Source organism: Aquarana catesbeiana, linkage group LG04 (genome assembly GCF_042186555.1).
Source record: "Aquarana catesbeiana isolate 2022-GZ linkage group LG04, ASM4218655v1, whole genome shotgun sequence".
Taxonomy (NCBI): domain Eukaryota; kingdom Metazoa; phylum Chordata; class Amphibia; order Anura; family Ranidae; genus Aquarana; species Aquarana catesbeiana.
Genome location: NC_133327.1, coordinates 32279951 through 32306043, shown reverse-complemented (window position 1 = coordinate 32306043; position 26093 = coordinate 32279951). Strand labels below are relative to the sequence as shown.

The following is a 26093-nucleotide window of genomic DNA, read 5'->3' as shown; positions in this document are numbered from 1 at the left end:
GCATGTGCCCACTTCTGTTCCACAGATTAAAGGAGAGCTACAGTATGTCTGAGCAATGGAAAAAGAAAGAGAGAAACCAAAGATAAATTGTGCTTTAATATAGCCTAGCAAGCAGTTTGCAAGAAACATGTCCATGCCTGGTAATTAGAAGACCTGTACAAATGTGGGTAATGTAGGGTAAAGCCCACTTCAACAGAAATCATGTATATGAGAAGCTGCATGAAGTCATTGTTTTATGGCACTGTCCAGTCAAGTATACCTGTCATACAGGCTTAGGTGAATAGAACCAGTAACGGCCGGCATATCTAGGAGTTAACCTCCTGTACAGACTATTATATTGTCCCTATTGGTCCTGTCAAAAATCCAACACACTGATAACTTCCTTTTTTTTCTGTCACTGCAGAGTATTATCAGTTAGCCTTGTTTCTGTGGACTACATACAACCCTCATTCTCAGTGGCGGCTGGTGAAGTTTTCGGATAAGGGGGAGGGGGGCAGACCCCACCCTTCCTTTTTGACCCCTCTCACCTTCTCAAAAGCCCCACCCCTTATATAATCCACCCACTTTATTCCCTGTATTCCACCCATAGAGTCAGGAGTATATAGCTCAGCATCACAGGACAGGGTATAAAGCCCAGTATCACAGATAGGGTATACAGCCCAGCATCACAGATAATGGTTTTATACAATTTTACACTATGTGTGGCCGTTTATTCCCTACATACATGTTTGGGAGCAGCCTTCCTTTCTGGTGTTTGCTGTTCATTGAGAATTTGTTTGGTTAAAGTGGAACCTCCTCATTCAACCAGTGACGGGTTGTATACAGACCATCCATCCGATACAGCAAAACAAGGCTGAGGTGTTACCTCACATATGCTTGATTGACTCATTACAAACCAGTATATAAGTCCACAATTTCTGGTAAGCGTGTCCATTTTACTCTCAGGTGGTGGATTATACAAACCAGTGGCCGATGTTTATTCTACTGTATCTTCACATGGGTATCTTGATCTAAGGATTTTCTTTTCCTCATTCACTTTTTTTTACTTAATTTTTTTTGATTTATGAACATTTATTTTGGAGTTTTTGAACTTTAATCATTCATTGCTTATTTTGTTTATTGATCAGAGCAGGGTATTCACTATTCATTTACTGTTGCATTTGTGTTTTGTCATTTGGTGTGCATATTAACAGTTTTCTATGTCACAATACTTTTACTAATAATTGTTTATTGCACTGTCTTTTTTCAAACTACAAGTGCTGTACTATTATTATTTTTTATTTATATAGGTCACCATCACAGATAGGGTATACAGCCCAGCATCATAGATATATATAGGTATATAAAACACCCCCCCACCCCCTGCAATGGGGATTGCGGCACTTACACCCCCCTGGCATGGGGATCATGGCACTAACACCCGTCCCCAGGCACAGAGATTGCGGCACTTGCACCCTCCCATCCCCGGCACGGGGATTGCAGCACTTATACCCCACCCCGACGCGGGGATCGCAGCACTTACCCCCCACCCTCGGTGTGGTGATTGCGGCACTTACCCCACGACGGGAGGTCCGGCATTTAGTGGCAGCGGCGGTGTACTCTCCTCCTTCTCCTCCTCCCTGGTTCTGTGCGGGCTGCTGTTGTGTGGTGTCAGCGGCGGCTCCGGCAAGTCTCCTCTTCCAGAGTGCTAGACATCCAATAGGATCACCTGGCACTTTGGCCAATCGGGAAACAGGTCTCAATGAACTGCCTCTTGATTGGCGGAGAGGCACTGTGGTGTGAAAATAGCGAAAATTCATTGGCTATGGTCATACAATTGGGTGGGACCAGGGCACACTCTCTGCGCCCCAAGCCCATCCTTTTTTGAAGCCTATTAGAGCCTTTGGCTCAGGTGATTTAAAAAAAAAACACCCCTCCCACCCCCCGCCATAGGAGTCCATGCGCCCGGCGTCCTGAAAGGGGCCGGGCTCATGGATAGGGAGACGGCGGCAGGGATGGGGGGGTGTTTTTTTTTAAATCACCTGATTAGAGCCAGAGGCTCTAATAGGCTTCAAAAAAGGGTGGGCTCAGGGCGCAGAGAGTGCGCCCTGATCCCACCCAGTTGTGTGACCATAGCCACTGCTCCTCCTGTTATTGCAAAGTGGAAAAGGGGAAATGTAGTCCTAACGCACTTCCTAGAGAGACAGCTCCTCCACAGAGACAGTACTATGAGTGAGCATTGTCACCCTGTTACTGGCAGAACCACCAGGTAAAAATAAAGGTGAAAAAGACTGAAAAAAGAAGACTAATGCAGAACTGCCACATATAAGGACTGGTAAGCTGCAATATATTATCGTTTGTGGGTTTAGATACACTTTAAGGGTCTATTTATCAAACAGATAAAGCCATGTTTAGACAGTTAGGGGTCTATTTATAAAGTAGAGAAAGTGCTATTCACAGACATTCTCTGGTGAAGAACCATTCAGTTGTGTTTGAAATGGAAGTGATTGATTAAATGTTTGTGAAAATCCTATTCTTTACTAAGTGTCTAGATGTGGTTTTGGGTTACCAGCAGAGGCAGCCCGGCCATAAGGCTGCCCCCCAAATCTACATGCAGGGCACCGGACGCATGGATTTCAATGCGTAGCCACTGGCTACCAGTAGTGGAAGGGTCGGTGATGATGTTGAGTTCTACCACTACTGTAGCCCAGAATCCTTGAAGGGCTTTTCTAAACTTTTTCTGATGTGACCCTATGGCCCTTTTGTGGCCTTTTCAAGCAGTCTCATCTGTTTAGGTATTGTCTTCCCTGATATTCTCTGTATCCTCATCTTCCCAAACTCTGTATATTTTACTGATAAAAAAACAAATTGATCTTTTTTTTAGAACATTGGCTGGCTCACATGTAGGTGGGGTGCAGCGTGGTGCTTAGCAATAAAACACACAAGATGTAATGCTTGAAAAACACACTTATGTTCAAGGTAACATCTCTTGGAAGTTTGAAAGGATCTGTAAAAAATGGATTGTTGCGTCACGTTCTAATTTAAGTCCTTGATAAAAATTGGGTGTGTTTTTAGTGGGGAGAAACAATTTATATAATATTTGCTCCGGAGTATTTCTGAAAATTTCTGAATATTTCTGAGTATATATAAATATTTTTGAATATCTTTCTGAGTATTTGTGAATCTTAGGAAAATTTGATATTGAAATGTATTGATGCTAATATTGTTTGGAACGGTGATTTGACCTTGGTTTTTGTTGTTTTCTTTTTGTTTTGTTATAAAAGAAAAAATGATTTCAAAAATAAAATCTGAATTAAAATAGATAAAATAAAGTAATCCAGACAGTTCACAATACACCCAGTGGGAAGACAGCCGTCCAGGAACTTTCAATGATTGTTAGGAGGGGCAGAATGTGGCTAGGCCATCTCGTGCCCAAGTTGGAATATGTACAAAGATGTTGTGAACCTTAGGCTTTCCCTCCTCATCGGGAATCTTTCTCTGCCGCTAGTACTGCCCCTAACAGACTGGGTACCTGTCCCTATTCTGCCAACTCGCCAAAAGCGTGCAAAGCCTGATTGTCAGGGCCTCAAAAATGGGCTCTCCCTAACCCAAGATGGCTGCAAGAGTTTACACAAGGTGGCAGCATCCAACCAGATAGCTTCCTCAGTGACCCAGGAAGCCATAGAAGAACCATGTTCCCCTTGATTCCCTCTCTAACTGTACTAAAGCTGTGGATGACCACCACCTACAGTGGGGAAAGTAGACTGCACCTGCCAATACACACATATCTAATCTCAGTGACCTTCAACCAGCTTTAGTTGAATGAATGCAAGCTATCAACAATAGTTATTATTGGCACAGTGAGAAGATCAAAAGTGTTTGTGGTAGGTTGAACCGAGCCGTTCACTAGTTTGTGCAATTGAGGATGGACAAGATTGCCTGAAAATGAAAGCGTGTGTAGCAGGGGAGGACTGGGCTTGGGGGGAGGGGGGAAGGGGGGCAGAACTAATAAAATATATTGAGTTGGTGGCCCTAACTGGAGATACTTCACTATTCAGACATTGATCAGAGCTGGACCCACAGTCGATGACACATAGCTATTTTATTCAGAGTTGCAATCACGGTGTCTGCCAGCACCAACTTTCCTCTGATGGTGGCTCTAAGATTTCATGTGACCGAATGCCGAGAGCCGCGAAAATAGTTGATGCTGGAAGATGTGAGAAGGTTCACTATGAAAAACACCCAACTTTCACCAATTACTACTACACCATGGCACACTTGACACATTGCATGGAACATGCTATTTACGCAAGAATGTGTCCCTGTCAAGAAAGGACTAGTTGGTTGTGATTACCCCCAAGCCATATATACAGTATCTCACAAAAGTGAGTACACTCCTCACATTTTTGTAAATATTTTATTATATCTTTTCATGTGACAACACTGAAGAAATGACACTTTGCTACAATGTAAAGTAGTGAGTGTACAGCTTGTATAACAGTGTAAATTTGCTGTCCACTCAAAATAACTCAACACACAGCCATTAATGTCTAAACAACTGGCAACAAAAGTGAGTACACCCCTAAGTGAAAATGTCCAAATTGGGCCCAAAGTGTCAATATTTTGTGTGGCCACCATTATTTTCCAGCACTACCTTAACCCTTTTGGGCATGGAGTTCACCAGAGCTTCACAGGTCACCACTGGAGTCCTCTTCCACTCCTCCATGATGACATAACAAAGCTGGTGGATGTTAGAGACCTTGCGCTCCTCCACCTTCCGTTTGAGGATGCCCCACAGATGCTTAATAGGGTTTAGGTCTGGAGACATGTTTGGCCAGTCCACCACCTTTACCCTCAGCTTCTTTAGCAAGGCAGTGGTCATCTTAGAGGTGTGTTTGGGATCATTATCATGTTGGAATACTGCCCTGTGGCCCAGTCTCTGAAGGGAGGGGATCATGCTCAGCTTCAGTATGTCACAGTACATGTTGGCATTCATGGTTCCCTCAATGAACTGTAGCTCCCCAGTGCTGGCAGCACTCATGCAGCCCCAGACCATGACATTCCCACCACCATGTTTGACTATAGGCAAGACACACTTGTCTTTGTACTCCTCACCTGGTTGCTGCCACACAGGCTTGACACCATCTGAACCAAATAAGTTTATCTTGGCCTCATCAGACCACAGGACATGGTTCCAGTAATCCATGTCCTTAGTCTGCTTGTCTTCAGCAAACTGTTTGTGGGCTTTCTTGTGCATCATCTTTAGCAGAGACTTCCTTCTGGGAAGATGGCCATGCAGACCAATTTGATGCAGTGTGCGGCGTATGGTCTGAGCACTGACAGGCTGACCCTCCACCCCTTCAACCTCTGCAGCAATGCTGGCAGCACTCATACGTCTATTTCCCAAAGACAACCTCTGGATGTGATGCTGAGCACGTGCACTCAACTTCTTTGGTCGACCATGGCGAGGCCTGTTCTGAGTAATCTTCTTATTGCCAAGGCCATCTTTATGTAGAGCAACAATTCTTTTTTTCAGATCCTCAGAGAGTTCTTTGCCATGAGGTGCCATGTAGAACTTCAGTGACCAGTATGAGAGAGTGAGAGCAATAACACCAAATTTAACACACCTGCTCCCCATTCACACCTGAGACCTTGTAACACTAACGAGTCACATGACACTGGGGAGGGAAAATGGCTAATTGGGCCCAATTTGGACATTTTCACTTAGGGGTGTACTCACTTTTGTTGCCAGCGATTTAGACATTAGCTGTGTGTCGAGTTTTTTTAAGGGGACAGCAAATTTACACTGTTATACAAGCTGTACACTCACTACTTTACATTGTAGCAAAGTGTCATTTCTTCAGTGTTGTCAGATGAAAAGATATAATAAAATATTTACAAGAATGTGAGGGGTGTACTCACTTTAGTAAGATACTGTATCCAGCCCTCCCCCTTGTGTTGGCCAGCAGTAGACTGACATTCAGGACTCACCAGGACCACGCTAATAGGAAAAGTCTTGTTTGATTGGACAGCTGTTTCTGTAACATTCCCAAGAATATAGACAATGAGGAGCACTTCATCTTTATGGAGTCCAGAGGGACTAGCTGAAGAAGTGTATTTCTGTAATGCTGGAATAACGTCCATTCCTATGTCCATAGACCCATTCTGTTAATGGAAGAAAGATCAGTAAATAGCTACAATCTGCGTATTTAATAAAACTACAGAGAGCTAAAGGAAACCTAACAATACACTGTTTTCATGGGTTCCAATAAAAATACTTTTGTTTAAGTTACTGTTAGAAATGGGATTGTAGTTATGATTGTTTTAAATTAAAAAAAATATATAAAAATGATAATTATTTCTCATTTTAAAAAGATAAACAACACAGGGCTCTCTACAGACAGCAGCAATGCGCCAGTTTTTTTTAAGGCATTTCCGGACCTACCCCCCCATGTCACTTGTAGGTTCGTGTAACGCATACCAGCTCTGGGAGAGCGAGCAGCGGTGCAAGCTTCCTTTATCCTACAGCCAATAAGATGCACATGTTGGGCGTTGATTCATTTTATACACACATATGAGTGCATATTTTTATCTTACTTTTACATGCTTAAATAAACACACTACATTATATACCCCCTTCTTGCGGTCTTGTTCGGAGCGATTTATTTTAGTGACACAGAGAGAATAAGGGAGTATTGGGGGAAAATTTGGCCTAAGCCCCCAAGAGTTGGATTCAACTTCAACCCGCTTGATGGTCACCTTGCTGGCCTTAAGGTTTTAACATAAACAAAATGGCGCCCCTTGTGTTCAATCACTGTTAAAGCCTCGTACACACGATCAAATTTTCTGACGGGAAATGTTCGATGACAGGCCGTTGGCGGAAAATTCGACCGTGTGTATGCTCAATCGGACAATTGTTGTCTGATTTTTCGCGGACAAATGTTGGATCGCAGGTTTTAAAATTTTCCGCAGACAAGTGTCTGTTGTCGGATTTTCCGAGTGTGTGTACACAAGTCCGTCGGACAAAAGTCTAAAGTAAAAACACGCATGCTCGGAAGCAGAAGCGGTCGGTCTTGTAAACTAGCGCTCGTAATGGAGAATTAACATTCGTGACGTGGCAAATTATGAAATCTCGAAATGCAGTGCACAATTCTCTTCTTCTATAATGGGATAATAATGAAGCTGTTTTGCTGGTGATACTGATGGAGTTATTCCAAACGAATTTTCAAATAAATGCTCTTTTTGTTTTCTAGTAATATCAAGAATAATATTATTATGCTTTTTTTTTTTTTTTTTTTTTGGGAAAGTTACCACAACACCATTATCCCGTAGTTTTTAAGATCGAAGATACAACTATGTTGGTGTCCCTTGTCAATTTTACATTGTATTTTTTTAAATGTAACTGCCTACTCCCAAACTGTCATTTGAAGTAAAACACATAGCCAAGTATTATTCTCCACAATTTTTTTTTATTGTGCATTAAAAAAAAGAAAACAAATAAAATTAGACATGCTATCTGCCAATAGAACTTAAGCAAAAAGTGCATTCTATGCATCCAAAAATATACCAAATCAAATCATTATTCAACCAAAAGAATAACGTCAAAGCAATAACTCCAAAGCCAATAATAAATAACACGTTATCTCCTCCGATTCTGCAACATGGCTGGTTGACGAACGGCCGTTCAGAAACAAACTGAAAAGCGCAAAATGAAAAGCGCGAAATGAAAAGCACGAATCCACACTCACCAAACTTCTACTAACACAAAATTAGCAGAAGGAGCCCAAAGGGTGGAGCTAAAGAGCTGAAAAACAACGTAGTACATCACTACGTTCGTATTTGTTGGCCAACAATTCCTTGCCGTTTGTATGCAAGACAAGTTTGGGCCAACACCCTTCGGACAAAAGTCCACGATTTTGTTGGCCAACAATCCGATCGTGTGTATGAGGCTTTAGTGTTAATCAATAAACTGCTGCCATCAGTTTTTTGGTGTGTTCCAAAAATACTGCATAATTCATGTGTGGAGGCGCTAGCTTGAAATCAGAATGTAAATATTCCAATAACCATAGTCTCTATACATAAAGTGAAAATAAAAATATTTATTAAATGAAAGTCCTAAAATGATGAATATCTAAACAAGCAAAACATTTTCTGATCAACTTCTTTCTATCACCACATGTGCATTAGTGATGCATGCTCTTCTCGTTTTACAATGCTCCACTTTATAGACGTGTTCAACCACCTAATATAAAGGGAGGAGTTGGATTCCGTCTCAACCCGCTTGATGGTCACCTTGCTGGCCTTATGGTTTTGGTGAGCGCAAATTTTATAAGGATGTGGTGGAGCACTTTTTTATTGAAGATTTGGGCACATTTCAGACTTTTTCGATCAGCACAGTGATTGGCAATACATTATCACATACATGGATTTTTTTTCATATCCACATACGTGATATATTTAACAATTGTTTGGTTTAATTAAATTGTGGATTGTTTGCAGTGTTTTTGGTGTATAGGGCAGCACCTATCTTTCAAACCTATTGAATTTGGATAGTGTTTTCTTTGCACTTAAAGAGGCAGCAGCCTTGATTATTAAGTGCTAAATTGATTCTTGGGTTGGCGCCATTCATATTGATTGCATTAGCACTCTCTCTAACAGACATGTGACACCCTGTGACAGAGATATAGATCGCCTGCTGTGCTTTGTAATTCTCCTAATGCTGATGATCATAAGCCACAGGGAGGATTCTGGGGACTTTATTCAGATGCTAGGGTCACTGTGTGGTGCACTGCTGCCACGCCACCCGCCGCCGCCGCCAGGATTAGTGCTGCTGCCCCTGTCAGTGTCAGCAGCTTCACACCAGTCTCGGCACCTGTCCCGAATGAGTGGAGCTTGCACATAAGATCACTCTGCCAGGGAAGGCAGCCGGCCGGAACTATAATTGAGCAGAGCAGGGTATGTGCCTACACCACTAAAATGATTAAAGAGTCCCTGCAATGCTCCCACCTCCTGGGCCCCTTTGATGGGGCCCAGGAAAATGTATTTATACACCCCCAAAGAGTGTAGGAGCAGGGATGTATTTTTAGTAAGTATTTCTTTATTTGGCAGACATTAACTATAAAGCTGCTTGGGGCGCTCTGTTGAGATCATGGGGCCCGGGCCCGATACAATAGGATCGGTTGTACTGCCTTAACAGCGGCCCTGACGAGGGGGTTAAGAAGCTCCCTATGTGGTAGCATGGACGGCTGATGGGTAACACTTTATGGATATGTTGGGGGTCCACGTTAGACCACGTTCCATAACTTTTATAAATATTCCACCTGTTGATACTGCTTCTTAGTCTATTTTAGGTTTGCTAATACTTATTAGTTACAGATATTCTTACCACTACTACTACCATCGCTACCACTACTGCTGAGATTACAAACTCTACAATGGCTGCTTTTTCTATAGCTATTACTGTGTTGTTACTGATACTACTACTACTCACACTATTAAAGAACAAACTTCTCTTTTTTGCACTCTTTTGGTCTGTTAAATATATCGTTGAAGGTTTTTTGTTATATCTGTTCGATACGTGCAAAATAAAAAAGACCTGTCAAAAAATCAGAGCTGTCCTGCGTCCTGTGCACACTTCCTGTGTTATCACAAGGAGCCTAATTAGCCCTCCCAGTTCTTGTCCACAATTGCAGAACCTAGTTTGTGGAGAATAGCATAGCGGGAGTATTTGAATAGTTTAGCAAAAAGAATCTGGGTTGACACCACTTTGTCTACAAAAACCCTGTGTGTTGTCATCACACAGCAGTGTTGCCAACCCCCCAAAGTGACATTTACTGACAAAACACCCACAATTTACAAACAGCACCTTTTTTTTTTTTTTACTGCCAAATCATGAAATTTACTGACAGAGCCACCTTGTAAATGATCACCTTGTAAATACTTTTTTCTCTTTTTCATAAATTATCACATTCCCTCTGTTCTCAGTTGCATAAGAGTTGGGGGAGGAGAAGCAGCACACTGACCCTCCCAGTGAAATGTTGTGCTGCAGGGGCATATCAGGACAAGTCTGATCATTGGAGGAGAGCAGGCTGAATTCCCAGCACAGCTAGAGAACTGACCATGGTGTACTCTCCTGCTTAGTGTGGTCAGTTTTTAATAGGAAAGCAGAGGGACTGGCAGGAACACCAGGGATATCCCACAAAGCAAGCAATACAAAGAGAACAGGATACTTTCTCATACAAGTACATGGTACAGCAGGCACATATAAGGAATATAAAATGTTAGGGTGACAAACCCTTTAAAAGATAGACCATGGGGAAATGTGCATGTATTTTATGGATGTACTGTATATGTTTTTTTTTGCCCTGGTATATATTACCATTATTATTACTATACCTTTAACCATACCATTGCCACCTCCAACAAATTTAGTATTACAGTAACCAACAACAGCAAGCTGTACTTACCTGGCTTATTAGGTCTAGCCATTGGGCCAGCTGCTCCAAGTCAGTGGAATTAGTGATGTTAGATGAAGTAAAATCTAAAATAAATAATAGTTTAAAATGCACATATTTTAATGAATAACTTCTATGTATTTTCAATATCACAGGAGAATACCCTTTATGTAAGAAGTGTTACTTACTTGGTGTCTGTAAAGTGTTCATGGTTGATTGTGTACCTGTACAATGGAAAAAGGAAAAATGCTCTTTTTACACTTTTACTTTTGTAATATTTATTTGTATATAAATAATACAAAAGTTTTTTTTTATTGCAGTAGCTTTGTTTTCATAAAATTATTTCTATACCTGGACATTATTTTCATGAACTCACTTTAAAAGAAAAAAAAAATCCAAGCTTTCGAATACAGCCCGAATAATTATTAGAACAAGGTTGCATTTTTATGAATTAGTAGGATGGTCATTTGGAACCCCTAGTAATCCACCATACAGCAATACTGTATATTGTGACCTTTAAAGAAGCAGAGCCTAGGGAAGTCTACTCAGGGAGTAACCAAATCCAAAGCTGGGAATATATTAGATATAGTGTGTAGGCAGGTGCAGGCTGCGGCATCTCTTTCAACCTGAAGGTAGCATTGCACCATCTCTTCAGCTTGGTAGGAGCCCAATGGGGAGAGAATGTCTTCTATCAGAGGAGAAGGTGATCCTCTTGGATGCTGAAGTTCCGTGAAATTTGGGTGCCCATCTTGATGATGGACCCTATAAATACAAGGATCATTCTGGGCACCTGCAGTGAGGCAATAGGAAAGGCAAGAGCTCCTCTGGCTAGGGAAAGTGCAGGTGTAGAATTAGGGAGAGGTCCTGGACATGTAGGAACATGTAGGTTATTTTTCAGGGTGTTCACGCTGCACCGGTCGCGGTCACTTAACGTTACCACAGTACCACCACCCCTTCTCTGGCACCATAGAATTGTAAGTGGACCTTGTATCACTGTGGAGTAAAGCCTACATCTTTACCAATATTCTGCAACCAAGTGCATCTCACAACTTTTGTACAGCCAAGATTGTATTTGGCTGTTGTGCCTTGTTGGTTGACTATTGAACCATAAATACTGTGCCAAGACAACCTCATGTGATGTCTCATGGTTCTTCCAAAAAGTTGAGTATACCACTTATTGGCCAATACAAGATTATCTTCCTCCTTTTTTTTATTTATTTTTTTTATTTGTAATGTAACGCATGTAATTTAACAGAAGAAACAATAATCATACAGTACAGTGCAATTAAGGAAAGCTTTCTGGTAAACAGTTGTACAAAGTTTCCACCATTGATAAAAGGCAATAGAGACAGAACAATAAGGTATGACTTAGATGTGGAATATTAGCTGAAGACCCTTGCATAAAGAGTAAAGGATATTCCTGTTATGTAAAGACGTCTAAACAGTTAACTACAATGAGAAAGTCATCAACGGAGCAATTGGAACAATGTAATACCCCTTATTCCACAGCCATACTAACAGCAATGAAGCCTAAGAAAGCCCATTCAAAGGGTGCCTGGCCAAAAATAAAAATAAAAAAAGGGGACTGGGGGGGGGGGTATTGGGCGTAAGGGGCGTGAGTGGCCAAGGTCTGAGTTAGGGTGGAGGGCTCATCCAGAGCTTCAAGAACCCAGAATCAGAGTGGAAGCAAGAGAAAGAAAGAGGCGAAAGTCTAAGAAGAGAAGAAAGGAGAAAAAAAAAAGTAAAAAAGGGGGGAAAGGGGAGAAAAGGGTTGGGGAAAGGGGATAGAATACCCCAGGGACTCCTATCTGCCCATTAAAGAATAACTATTGTTCTAGGAACTGTGAGGTTATTTGAGATGGAGGAAAGTTGTGAGGCCAGGGTTGCCAAACCTGTAAGAATTTGTCATGTGTATCATTAAGTACCCCTTTATTTTTTCACTGAGGATGATTTACTAACAAGTACAGGTAATTGCTTAGCAAAGTGTATACCCATTTATCTTAGCATATAGGGAGAAGCAATGTGCTATTTCACATGAATACCTCTAACCTAAAATTGATGGCACAGTTTATTAAATGCACTCTCCAGTAAATGTCTTATGAGTGTCTGTTTATCAGATAGGAATATCCTCTACAGTTCTCTATAGTAAGATATTACTTACCCAGAGTCCGTGAAGTGTTTGTCATTGGTGTATCTGCTCAATGGAAAAAATAAAAATAATTCAAGTCTGTTTAATAAATAAAATATTACTTACTTTTAGTTATTTATTATGTTGGGGACTAAAAATAAACATTTCATGTATCTTTTAATTAGCCGTTTTTTCAAATGTTTACCAGGTCTTAACCGTTTGCTATAAAAAAAACACAAAATCCTGATGTTTATAGAGCTCAATAGCTTAAGTTGAAATATACACATATCACTCTGCTAAAGAAAATTAATTATCAGCATCATTTTAAGAATAAATTAACTAAGTGCTTATATGCTAATTGGCCACAGGAACGAGGCCTTAGACTTTTTGTGTTACCGTGAGGTATTTGTGAGTGTAGATGTTGCTCAACCTGATACATAGCATAGGCCCAAGATAGGGCAAAAAAGGTAAATATTTGTTTTAGGGGTGGTATTATTTACATAAAAGTTTTTTTTATATAGCTAAAAAATATTGATAGGCTATTAGCTGAAACATTGAAAAATAAATAATCATAAACTTTAATTTTAAATCTAAAGAGTCTTTATTTTCATATTTGGTTATTCTAACAGCCCTTATTTATGATCCATACCGCGTTGTAGCATAATTTAAAGAAAAAAATGTTTTCTTCTGTCTTCTTGCCTGGTTCCAGATAATGTTGGTGCTGATGCTGCTAACACTCCAAAAAGTTATGCACCCCAATGCTCCCAGCTAAGTACAGTCTTTAGTGACACCAGAGATCCATCAACAGAAGTTGTATAACTTACTTGGTGGTTGTGACGTATTCATGACTGGCGCTGTACCTGCACAATAAAATGACAAATACTATTTCTATGGTGTTATCTATGAAACATCACTCAAACTTTTATCCAATAGGTGACCACGTCACCTATAACTGTATTACCAAAAGTATTTAGGCACACCCTCCAAATTATGGATTTCAGGTGTTTTTAGTGAAGGATACTGTCTTTAGGCAATTGAGTGCTTCACACCTACAACCAACAGTACAGAGTTCAGGATTACGCTACGTACAGACTGCAGAGTTCAGGAGTATGCTGCGTACAGACTGCAGAGTTCAGGATCAAGCCACATACAGAGTGTAGAGTTCAGGATTATGCTACGTACAAAGTTCAGGATTATGCTACATACAGACTGCAGAGTTCAGGATTATACTACATACAGCGTTCATGATTTTGCAACGTACAGACTGCAGAGTTCAGGAGTATGCTATGTACAGACTGCAGAGTTCAGGAGTAAGCTACATACAAACTGCAGAGTTCAGGATTACACTACGTACAGAATGTAGAGTTCATGATTACACTACGTACAGACTGCAGAGTTCAGGAGTATGCTACGTACAGACTGCAGAGTTTAGGAGTATGCTATGTACAGACTGCAGAGTTCAGGAGTGCGCTACGTACAGAGTGCAGAGTTAAGGATTACGCTACATACAGACTGCAGAGTTCAGGAGCACACTATGTACAGACTGCAAAGTTCAGAATTACGCTACATACAGACTGCAGAGTTCAGGAGTAGGTTACGTACAGACTGCAGAGTTCAGGAGTATGCTACGTACAGGCTGCAGAGTTCAGGATTACGCTATGTACAGACTGCAGAGTTCAGGATTACGCTACCTACAGACTGCAGAGTTCAGGAGTATGTTATGTACAGACTGCAATGTTCAGGAGTGCACTACATACAGAGTGCAGAGTTAAGGATTACGCTATGTACAAAGTTGAGGATTACGCTACATACAGACTGCAGAGTTCAGGAGTAGGCTACGTACAGACTGCAGAGTTCAGGAGTAGGCTACGTACAGACTGCAGAGTTCAGGAGTAGGCTACCCACAGCATTCAGGATTATGCTACAGACTGCAGAGTTCAGGATTTTGCTATGTACAGACTGCTGAGTTGAGGAGTATGCTACGTACAGACTGCAGAGTTCAGGATTACACTACGTACAGACTGCAGAGTTCATGATTACACTACGTACAGATTGCAGAGTTCAGGAGTATGCTACGTACAGACTGCAGAGTTCAGTATTACACTACGTACAGACTGCAGAGTTCATGATTACACTATGTATAGACTGCAGAGTTCGGGAGTATGCTACGTACAGACTGCGGAGTTCAGGAGTATGCTACGTACAGACTGCAGATTTTAGGATTACAATACATACAGACTGCAGAGTTCAGGAGTTTGCTACATACAGACTGCAGAGTTCAGGAGTGCACTATTTACAGAGTGCAGAGTTAAGGATCACGCTACGTACAGACTGCAGAAATCAGGTGTACACTATGCACAGACTGCAGAGTTCAGGAGTATGCTACGTACAGACTGCAGAGTTAAGGATCACGCTACGTACAGACTGCAGAAATCAGGTGTACACTATGCACAGTTTGCAGAGTTCAGGAGTATGCTACGTACAGACTGCAGAGTTTAGGATTATACTACGTACAGACTGCAGAGTTCAGGAGTATGCTATGTACAGACTGCAGAGTTCAGGTGTATGCTATGTACAGACTGCAGAGTTCAGGAGTGCACTATTTACAGAGTGCAGTGTTAGGGATCACGCTACGTACAGACTGCAGAGATCAGGTGTACACTACGTACAGACTGCAGAATTCAGGAGTGCACTACGTACAGACTGCAGCGTTCAGGAGTGCATTATGTGCAGGGTTAGAGGTTCACTATGTACAGAGTTTAGGAGTGTGCTATGTACAGAGTGAATGGTTCAGGAGTGCATTAGGAGTGCAAAGTTCAAGATTACGCTACCTACAGAGTGCAGAGTTCAGGAGTGCGTTATGTGCAGGGTTAGAGGTGCACTATGTACTGAGTGCAGAGTTTAGGATTGTGCTACGTACCAAGTAAAGGGTTCAGGAGTGCATTACATATCTCCCCCAGCACAGGACTGTGCTGGGGGAGAGGTTTATGGGAAGGCTGGGGGAGTATTTAACCTAGGATTGAGAGGGGAGGGTGTACTAGAATTTCATCTGGCAGACAGGTCAGTTACTGGTCAGACATTAAAGGAGGGTGGAATGGGGATAGATGGGGGAAGGGTTATGGCAGGTGACAAGAAAGTTCCCATGTTGCAAACAACCATTGGAAATGATAGTGCCATTTGTACTACTAAAAAAGATATGCAAAACACCAGAGCAAAATGTAATAATAGATTAAAGTGTTTGTTCACCAATGCCAGAAGTCTGCCAAGCAAAATAGGTGAGTTGGAAACTCTCATGAACGAGGAGAGCTATGATGTGATCAGTATTGCTGAAACTTGGCTTCATTCCTCACATGACTGGGCTATTAATTTTCCTGGCTATGCACTCCTTCGGAGAGACAGGGTAAAAAGGAAAGGTAGTGGGGTCTGTCTCTATATGAGAAGGGATCTCAAAGCGAGTGTGAATGAGGACCTAATTGATGGATAGTGCGATGTGGCTGAAGCATTATGGGTGGAACTGCATATAGATGTGCGTAGTTCAAAGTTAATCCTTGGAGTTTGTTATAGACCACCCAATGTTAATGAGGAGGTGGAGACTCAGCTCCTTGCACAGATGGAAAGGGCTGCAAGGGCTGGGACGGTGATAATAATGGGGGTTTTTAAAGTGGAGGGCCACCCTAAAAAAAAAAATTGCATGAAAAAAATTAAAAAACATTTGAAAAAAAACATTTTTTTAAACTTACCTAAACCCTTGTTGCTAGGCAGTCTTCCTAATCTGCCTATTCCGCGGTGTGTTCTGCTCCTCGGTGAGCGGCCCCGTTGCCTTCTGGGAACTGTGTGCGTTCCCAGAACATCACGGGTCCATTCACAGAGCGCTGCACCGCCGCAAGGCTCCACTGCCTGTTTCCCTTACTTAGGATGGCGGTGCTGGGACCTAAGAGCTGAGGGACGGGTCGGCCTCGGGCGGCCGACATCGCGGGCACCCAGGATAGGTAAGTACTTATTTAAAGTCAGCAGCTACAGTGTTTCTAGCTGTTGACTTTTATATTTTTTTTTCACGGCCGGAATCCCGCTTGACTGGAGTAATGGCACCTCTGGAACAGTTAAAGGGCAAAAATGTATAAACCTATTACAGGACAATGTTATGGTCCAGTTTATTGAGGCCCCAACTAGGAATGATGCTCTGTTGGACCTGCTAATCTCAAACCATGCAGAGCTTATTACTAATGTTCATATAAAGTAATATCTGGGTAGCAATGGCCATAACATGATTTTATTTGATGTTAGCTGTAAGCAAAAAACACATACGGGAAAGATAAAAACACTTAACTTTGAGAGAGCAAATTTTTTAAGGATGAGGGCTGCTCTCCAGGTCTTAGACTGGGAGGGAATATTGGCATCAATGGACACAGAAAAGAAATGGGAATTGTTCAAAAAGACTGTATGTGAACTCATTTCAAATTATTTTCCCATGGGCAATAAGTTTAAAAGGCTAAAAATAAAACCTATGTGGCTCACGGCCAAAGTTAAAAAAGCTATAAACAATAAGAAAAGAGTTTTTAAAAAAGATAAAACTGAAGGAACACTAGTGTCGTTTAAATGTTACAAAGAAAATAACAGAATATGTAAAAAGGAAATCAAGGATGCAAAAATTCTAAACGAACGACAGATTGCAAAAGATAGTAGGACAAACCCCCAAAAATACTTCAGATACATTAATAGTAAAAAGGTCAGGTCTGAGCATGTAGGCCCTTTACAAAGTAATTTAGAGTGGGTGACTGGGGACAAAGAGAAGGCAAATTTATTACATACATTACATGTATACATGTATACAAAGTTGCATGGGGGAGCTCATGTCCATAATGGGGGTGGTAGTATAGTAGTATAATGGCTCAAAAGTGATATGGTCCACAAATATTTAGACAGAATAAAGGTGGATAAAGCACCTGGACCAGATGGCATCCAGCCACGGATCCTAAAAAAATTGAGCTCTGTCATTTCAAAGCCATTGTTTCTAATTTTTAGGGACTCATTAATGGCAGGAATAGTACCACTAGATTGGTGTAGGGCCAATCTGGTGCCTAAATTTAAAAAGGGAATAAAGTCTCTACCAAGTAACTATAGACCTGTTAGTTTAACTTCTATATTTGGGAAGTCACTGTAGAGTTTAATAAAAGACCACATAGATGAGTTCTTGTTGGAAAAAATATTTTAAGCAATGGACAGCATGAGTTTACAAAAGACTGAAGTTGTCAAACAAATCTGATTTCTTTTTAGGGGGAGGTAAGTAAAACCTTGGACAGAGGGGTGGCTGTGGACATGGTATACTTGGATTTTGCAAAAGCGTTTGATACAGTTCCCCACACACGGCTCATGTGTAAGGTAAAGTATACATGCTTGGAAATATCAGTTTGTATATGGATAGAAAACTGGCTAAAAGACTGAATTCAGAGAGTAGTGGTTAATGATTCTTACTCTGAATGGTCTAAGGTTATCAGTGGTGTACCCCAATGTTCAGTGCTGGGGCCTCTACTTTTTAATATCTTTATAAACGATATAGGTTCTGGGTTTAAAAGTACCATTTCAGTCTTTGCAGATGACACTTAGCTATGCAGTGGAATAACGTCCTTACAGAATGTCTCCAATTTACAAGCCGACCTCAATGCATTGTCTAATTGGGCAACTATGTGGCAGATGAGGTTTAGTGTTGATAAATGTAAAGTTATGCACTTTATGGGAGGGGGGAAAGGGGAAGCGAGTATCGATTTTTATCAGTATCCACTCCCACTTCCTCAACACTTGCTTAGGCAAGGATGGTGTCCCTTGCCCCACCCCCTCCCCTCCTGCAGAGCTTGCATGCGCAGTGAGTTGCCGGATGTGTTTCCTCAGGAAGCAAATTTGGGGACCCTCAGCTGTAAAAAGAACCGGCTGTTTGAAGACAGAACTGGAGCCCAGACACTGGTAAGTACCTGATTTTCAAAAGTCAGCAACTACAGTATTTGTAGCTGCTACATTTAAAACAAAAATCAAAAAAACAAACAAAAAAAGAAACACACTGAAGTTCATCTTTAAAGACAGGTATCCTATTACAATTTGGTGTTTAGATACACTTTAAATTAGCCTGTGGAGATTACATGATCATTGATTCTTTGCATCACTTACTTGGCATGGATGTGGTCACGCCACCCACAGGAACTGTGGTGCCCGTGTTCTGAAGGTCAGATGATGTTATTGGCACATTAGTATTAGGAACAGAGGTCCGAGCAATGGTGCTACCCAATATTCCTGTCTCTACTGGATGATTTTGGGGAAGATCCTGGGCTGTAGTGACAGCAGGCACTGAGGTCTTAGCAGAAGGTGCTGCAGCCATTGTGGCTGTGTCTGTAGTGAGGGTTGTTGTGTCCAGTTGACCTCCTCCAATAGCTTCAGACTGTAAAATGCTACTACTGATGGTACTGGCTTTCAAATCTACAAATACACACAAAACTTCTATTACTTTTGCTTCAGAGTAGAAGTCCAGGCAAGCTATTAAATGTAATCTTGCATCACTGCTAATAATAAAATGGTGAAGACAATAAAAGCTGCAGTCATTATTATATTGATGCTTGTCCTTATGTCTGAAAAAGTCTTTTCCTGATTATTCACTGCATTCAAAGTCACTCATGCAATTTTTACAGTAATGGATTATTTAGAACAGCGGTGTCCAACTTTTTTGATATAGGGGAGCCTGAAGTGTGACCCTTTATCATGAAAGGATAGCACATGATTGGGAATTATGTAGGTGGTCTACACCTATAGCAAGGGCTTTATCCAACTTTTTATTCAGAGCTGCACAGTTTGTTTTTATCTACAGACACACCCTTACCTGCATATACATTTTTTTTTTTGTAAAGGTGAACTAGCCCTTTCTCAACCGTTTTACCCAAAGGAACTCCTAAAATAATTCTCAGATCTAAGGGAACCCTTGCTAAAACTGATTCATTTGGAGTCAATGGCAAAAAAGTTGGTGGGCAATAAAAGAATGCAACCCTTACAGTGATAAAATGCCACCGTTACAGACAGCTAAAAGATCATTGGTCTTATGCTACTGGTTTTGCCAAGTGGTGTTGGTCCTGGATGGGAGGTCAATCAGCCACAACTCAAGGAGCAATGTCTTAAGGAACCCTGGGGGTTCCACAGAAACCCCGATTAAGAATGGCTGCTTTAAATAATGTATTAGGATACCATTTTCATCTCTGAGTCTGTTTTTTAGTGTGGGGGGGGAATAAGTTGGGCACAAGTCACTTTAGTCTTTTACACCTTTCATTGCTGAACACAATTCTAGGAGATAGGGTTTAGGTGTGCAGAATACTCACAAACTCACAAACTCACAAATACTCACATAACATTAGTATATTTTTGAGGTATTTTGAAGTAATAGTAGGCCCTTTTTATGAGCAGCCTCTTGGTAGCTGCTAGCCTTGTGAGACAAACCGGACAGATCTAAGACGTCAGCACACAACGGGATATACCAAAGCTAATGTAGGGCGGGAGAGAAACTGCGCCAAATCTTGTAGTTTCCAGTGTTGAATGTAATGTCATTTCTGAAGTTTATATAGCGAAGTTAACTCTATTGCTGATTGGCAGGCAAGTCTTTCACTGCATAGATTCCGTGCTAGCCTCATGGCCAGATCACCACAATTTCTGTGTTCAAGATGTGTTTCTGCATTAGTGTTTTTGATGCATTCTCAATGCGTTTTGCCACTTTCCAGATGTGTTCCATACAGAAACAATGCAACATTCTACTTTTGTTGACTGCACTAGAATGCACTGTACTGGTGTGAACTAAGCAATAGGAATCAAAGTTAGACACTGTCCATGCGTTCTTGATGCAGAATAAAAACGCACTGGACTGCATCTGGTGTGAACAAGTCCACTTTTTCATCCATATGATCCCTGAAAGTAACTGAGTTATAAAAAGGCAAAGACACTTTCTGCCCCAGACACTAAAGGGCAGCATCCACCCCTGGAAGTGCAGTGCATAAACATACATCAGCCATCCTATTTGGATAAAGCTTAGAGAACCTGTTACTGTAAATTGGTCTTCTGACGAGGTCTCTGTCATCCTTCATCAACTAGTGCTTTACGCTCTATCATTGTGGGAAAAGACCATCCTTCATCAACGAGTGCTTTACGCTCTATCATTGTGGGAAAAGACCATCCTTCATCAACGAGTGCTTTACACTCTATCATTGTGGGAAAAGACCATCCTTCATCAATGAGCGCTTTACGCTCTATCATTATGGGAAAAGACCATGCTCCATCAATGAACGATTTACGCTCTATCATTGTGGGAAAAGACCATCCTTCATCAACGAGCGCTTTACGCTCTATCATTGTGGGAAAAGACCATCCTCCATCAACGAACGCTTTACGCTCTATCATTGTGGGAAAAGACCATCCTTCATCAACGAGAGCTTTACGCTCTATCATTGTGGGAAAAGACCATCCTCCATCAACGAGCGCTTTTACGCTCTATCATTATGGGTGTTGCTTGTGGCGTGGATATTTGCAGCATACTTTCTGCTATAGCCGCCTTAATAAGGCTTAGAATTTTGCACAACCCACATCCTTGTGAGGCAAAATGTGCAATTCCATTGCTCTGAAACTGCAGACTGCATGCAGGCCAAAAATGCACCTTGAGCTTGGCAAGGCATTTTCTATCATGCTGGCATAAATGCATGTGCCAATTTCTTGGATCCTATGCCTTCACAGGATAAGTGGAAACAACTCCTTAAGAGTGTATTGATGACATGCCTAATGATCGTGACAACCTGTTAGGTGTCATCATCCTGTGATCGTTGGCGGGTCTTATGTTTTTTGGAGCGTTTTCGTTCAAGGTTTCTGCTCCTAAAATAATGCAAAACACCTTAATTTGTATAATTTCCTTGAGCACTCTTTTAAGAACCATGTCCCATGTCGCCCCCTCCTACCTTTACTAATCTTCTGTGCCACTAACAGGTGTGGTAAGCTCATATTTGCACAAAATATATGAGGAAAAAAAGCATATTACCTCTAACCAAAAAACAGGTACACTGTCTCTTTAAGAGCCATCTGCCTTCATCCACTCACTTTAGAAGCAGCAGCAGGTGAGTCCAGACAGCACTTCCAAAGACAGACAGCAGACACAGTCAGAGTCTGAGACAAAAACCACTCAGACTGTCAAACCCACAGAAGTACACAGCATAGCAAGGGAGCCAGGACAACACATCCAGAACCAGACAGGAGACTCAGCCAGAATCGAAGGCAAGTCCTTTACCTGGCAGGACAGCAGAGAGAGAGAGAGAGAGGGAGAGAAGCCCTCCCAACTGCAGACCTCCAAGACCATTTACACCATTAGATGGCAATCTGGCGGTTCCCATCCTGTTCTGCCCATCTCCCTGCACACCATTCACAGCCGCTCTCGGACTGACAATAAAGCCAGGAGAGCAGTGTGGTGCACTGCATAAAAAAATCTCTCTCTCTCTCTCTCTCTCTCTCTCTCTCTCTCTCTCTCTCTCTCTCTCTCTCTCTCTCTCTCTCTCTATATATATATATATATATATATATATATGGAAAAAACCCCAAGGGAGAGGCAATGATGACATCGAAGAGCTCTTATAATACCACACCTGTACAATGTCAATGCTGTTTAAGCATCATTTTGCCCACGGCCTTGGCACAAAAAGGCACCCAGTTTTTAGAAGGATTTACCTTCAGTATTCAGGGTATTTCAACTCTATGAGAGGCTGAACATGGAGGGGTAGGTTCGGCAGGGGGGGATGCAGAAACAAATTACTTACCAACTGCAATCAACATGTGGCCTGGAGCAGACCAAAAAAAGAAGAACATCTTAGTTGGGGGAGCGGCTGTCTTTTATTCAGCTAGGTACAGGTGGTCATGTGGGGTTCTGAAGGAGGTGTTAACCCATTGTGTGCTGACGTGAGTTGGGCCAGGAAAATAATTTTTTTTAAGTAGTTTTGTAAATCTGTTTCTCCAATGAACTTGTTTCTAGTAATTTCTCTTCTTAGTGGACATTAACTGGTGCACATGCACAATGGTTGAAGAGGGAAAACGGACCAAGAAAACAACAGAGAAGATAGCAGTGGCAGATGGAGTGCCAGGAGAGAGCAGGGACCAGTCAGCTCTGGAGGAGGGCAAATCCAGAGGTAAGATTTTCCAAAATGCATAAGTAAGCCATGCAAATTATGGCAAGAGCTTTCCCTGAAGCAGGTGATTTAGTTTCACTTTGATGATAATAATGATAACTTTGATTTATGCATTTCAGACTAGATCCACGGGTAATATACAACTTTCATTAAAGGGTATATATAGACTTTTATTTCATATTTTCTTTCTTTCTTTATGTCAGGACTAAAACATACAATTTTAAAATGCTTTTCTCTATTTTATCTAATATATAATATTGCAAATGAATGAAGGTAGCATACTGGGCTCCTTTTCACACATACCCCATCTATCTTTAGCTGTTCTTTTAACTGGTTTACATAGTTCAAAAACTCAAGCTCAAATTTACAAGCACTGAGTCTGAGGAGTGATTCAGAGTCTGCACAGTGTCTCAGCCCCCTCTCTTTCTCCGACTCTTGTCACACATCAGACAGAAGGAGAAAGACTCTGAAGGCAAGTAGCTTCTACTGTACCCTCTGTAGAAAACCCATAATTCATTGTTATACCATCGCCCTGAGTGCACCCTGTATAAAATATACATTTAAAAAATATATATTTTATATAAGTAGCAGTTATAAAATATCACAGAGTTTTAAAAAAAATGTAATAAAAAGTGATTCCAAACTATTATAGTTGCAATTTAAAGATCTAAATCCCGTCAAAAAATTGCTATAGAATACATTGAAGCATACCACTGTCAGGGCTGCCCTCCCTTCTCTGAGCTGGCCACTCAGCTGTCGGCTAATTGCCAGCTCCTATCTCTCCGCAGTTACTCAGCTGTTGATGATATCCTGCTCGTCAGTCCTGCCTACTTAAGCCGTCCAGTCCAGAGGTTCTCTGCCTTCGCCTTTGGTCAACATCACAGAAACTATCTCCTGCGATCCTGTTCAAGACTTGCTTTGCTGACATCCCTTCTGGCTCCAGATCCTGCTTGCTGCTCCACTACATTGATCCCTGACTTCTGGCTTGGCTGACTATCCATTCCAGTTACTGAATTTTGGCTATGTTTTGACTACATTTGTTCTTTTTACTTTTATTATTAAACAAGTGTGATTTAACTGTACTTCTTTCGCGGCCTGATTTCATGGTTTTTGACAACCACTCCCATTAGTGGCTGCATTCGTTTTTCTTCAGGATTTTTTTCATTATGTAATTCTGTGAATAACAAACTTCCTGCCGATTTGTGGAAACACCACTGTATTTATAGTGGGAGCCAAGATTGTCAGACAAGCTAGACTTCCAACATGTTTGCATTGCTCATCTACATTCTATTAGGGTTATAGGATTGGGCAATTACAGAAGAAAGATAACATTGTTATTGCTGTCTTTTCCATTTACAGGAAGTGACAAGAACACTGTATTTCTGGTAAGATCAACAGGTATTTTTGGTGCTTGTCAAAAATATTAAGTGAGCCTATGGCAATTAAATGATCATTGATTCTGTGCTTCACTTACCTGGTATGGATGTGGTCATTCCGCCTGCAGGAACTGTGGTTGCCACATTTTGAAGGTCAGATGATGCTTCTGACACACTGGTAATAGGAACAGAGGTTGGAGCTATGGTACTGCACAATGTCTGTACAGAAGCATTCTGGGTAAGAACATGGGCTGTAGTGACAGTGGGCACTGGGGTCTCAGTGGAAGGCACTATGGTTCTTGTAGCTGTTGCAGTAGAGAGTGTGGTTTTGCCAAGTAGACCTCCTGTAGATCCTACGGTGGCACTATTTAAAGTACTTAGTTTTACACCTACAAACACACATAAAACTTCTATTATTATCGCTTCAAATCCAATTCTAACACTATTTTATCAAAGTTTTATAATAATGTTGATGTTACATCCACACCTTAGCATTGGTCTTTACAGGTGATATTGAGGAGTTGTTTTCTGTTCCTTTTTGTGCATTTTTCAGGAATATTCAAGCCTAAGTGCTTTTGTTTTAATACATGGGGAACTAGTTACTAGTACAACTAGGAGCTGGTTGTTTCAGGCTTAAAAAAAAAGCACTAAAACATTTTTCAGATGCTGCTATTGCTTCCTCAAAAATAGCTCATGTACATACCCTGTTTCCCCGAAAATAAGACCTAGCGTGATTGTCGGTGATGGCTGCAATATAAGCCCTAGTTAAAGTCCTTGTAGGTCTTATTTTCAGGGTAGGGCTTATTTTCGGGGAAACAGGGTAGAGCTTATTTGGGGAGTAGGACTTATATTGCAGCCATCACTGACAATCACGCTAGGTCTTATTTTCGGGGAAACAGGGTAGTTACATAGTTGGTGAGGTTGAAAAAACACACAAGTCCATCAAGTCCAACCTATATGTGTGCTTTTATGTCAGTATTACATTGTATATCCATGTATGTTAAGGCGTTCAGGTGCTTATCTAATAGTTTTTTGAAATTATTGATGCTCCCCGCTGAAACCACTGCTTGTGCAAGAGAATTCCAAGTCCTTACAGCTCTTACACTAAAGAACCCTCTACGCAGTTTAAGGTTAAACCTCTTTTCTTCTAATTTTAGTGAATGGCCGTGTGTGTTTTTAATTTCCCTTTTGTGGAAAAGTTTTATCCCTATTGTGTACATTTTTGAGTGCCAGGCATTGAGGTACAGATACCTGGGTGCTCATATATGAACGGACACAATTTAAAAGCCGGGTTATTGAGCATTTTGGAGCTTTGATCTTCAAGTTATAAAATGCTCAGGTGTGAATCGGGGCTAAAACAAGGAAAGGCAAAACACTGGACTGGATGTCTACACATAACCCTACAGTTTAAAGGACCTATAATAAAACTTGGGACAATCAGCGCAAACTAAAACAGTAAAAAATATATGCAAGCTGTACCCTCCAGGATTCACCAAGCCTATATAATAAACCAACACAACAAAATGAGTGCAGAGCAAATAATATACAGAAAGTCTATGGATTCAAAGATAAAATATTTCATAATAAAGCCAGTTCTTCTATGTGAAACCTCGATCGTCTCCCCTCAAACACATGTATGTGCTTACCAGATAGGGTGGACCTCTTAAGTCACAGGAGGTCAAACGGGCATGGGTTCCATTTGGGCTGGATGGACTCTGCACGGCCCCTCTGGATGTCCTCTGTGGTTACCGAGAAGCAGCTCTCCAATACGGCAGTGAGGCAGATGAAACCTCCAGTGCAGTGAGGGATGCAGCAATTCCAAAAATGAAGGAAAAGAACTCTAAATGTAGTCCGTTTTATAAAGCAGTATATAACAATTTATTGCTCAGATTAAAACAGAAACTGCTATAACACGCGCTGAACAGCTGAGACCTAAGCTCCGCGGAGCTTAGGTCTCTGACGTCACCCGCTG

The 26093-nt window shown here is 41.3% G+C and overlaps 1 protein-coding gene across 1 annotated transcript in view; it reads right to left on the bottom strand.

The window, feature by feature from the left end:
- The window catches only part of LOC141139132 (adhesion G-protein coupled receptor F1-like), a 55947-nt gene that overhangs the window by 11694 nt on the left and 18160 nt on the right, over positions 1-26093 (bottom strand). Inside the window, exons 5-11 of the mRNA XM_073624966.1 lie at positions 24220-24510; positions 18721-19026; positions 13386-13421; positions 12595-12627; positions 10622-10657; positions 10446-10519; positions 5971-6144 (exon numbers count right to left, since the gene is read on the bottom strand). Coding sequence (XP_073481067.1) covers positions 5971-6144; positions 10446-10519; positions 10622-10657; positions 12595-12627; positions 13386-13421; positions 18721-19026; positions 24220-24510 — 950 coding nt within the window. The remainder of the gene's footprint in view (positions 1-5970; positions 6145-10445; positions 10520-10621; positions 10658-12594; positions 12628-13385; positions 13422-18720; positions 19027-24219; positions 24511-26093) is intronic.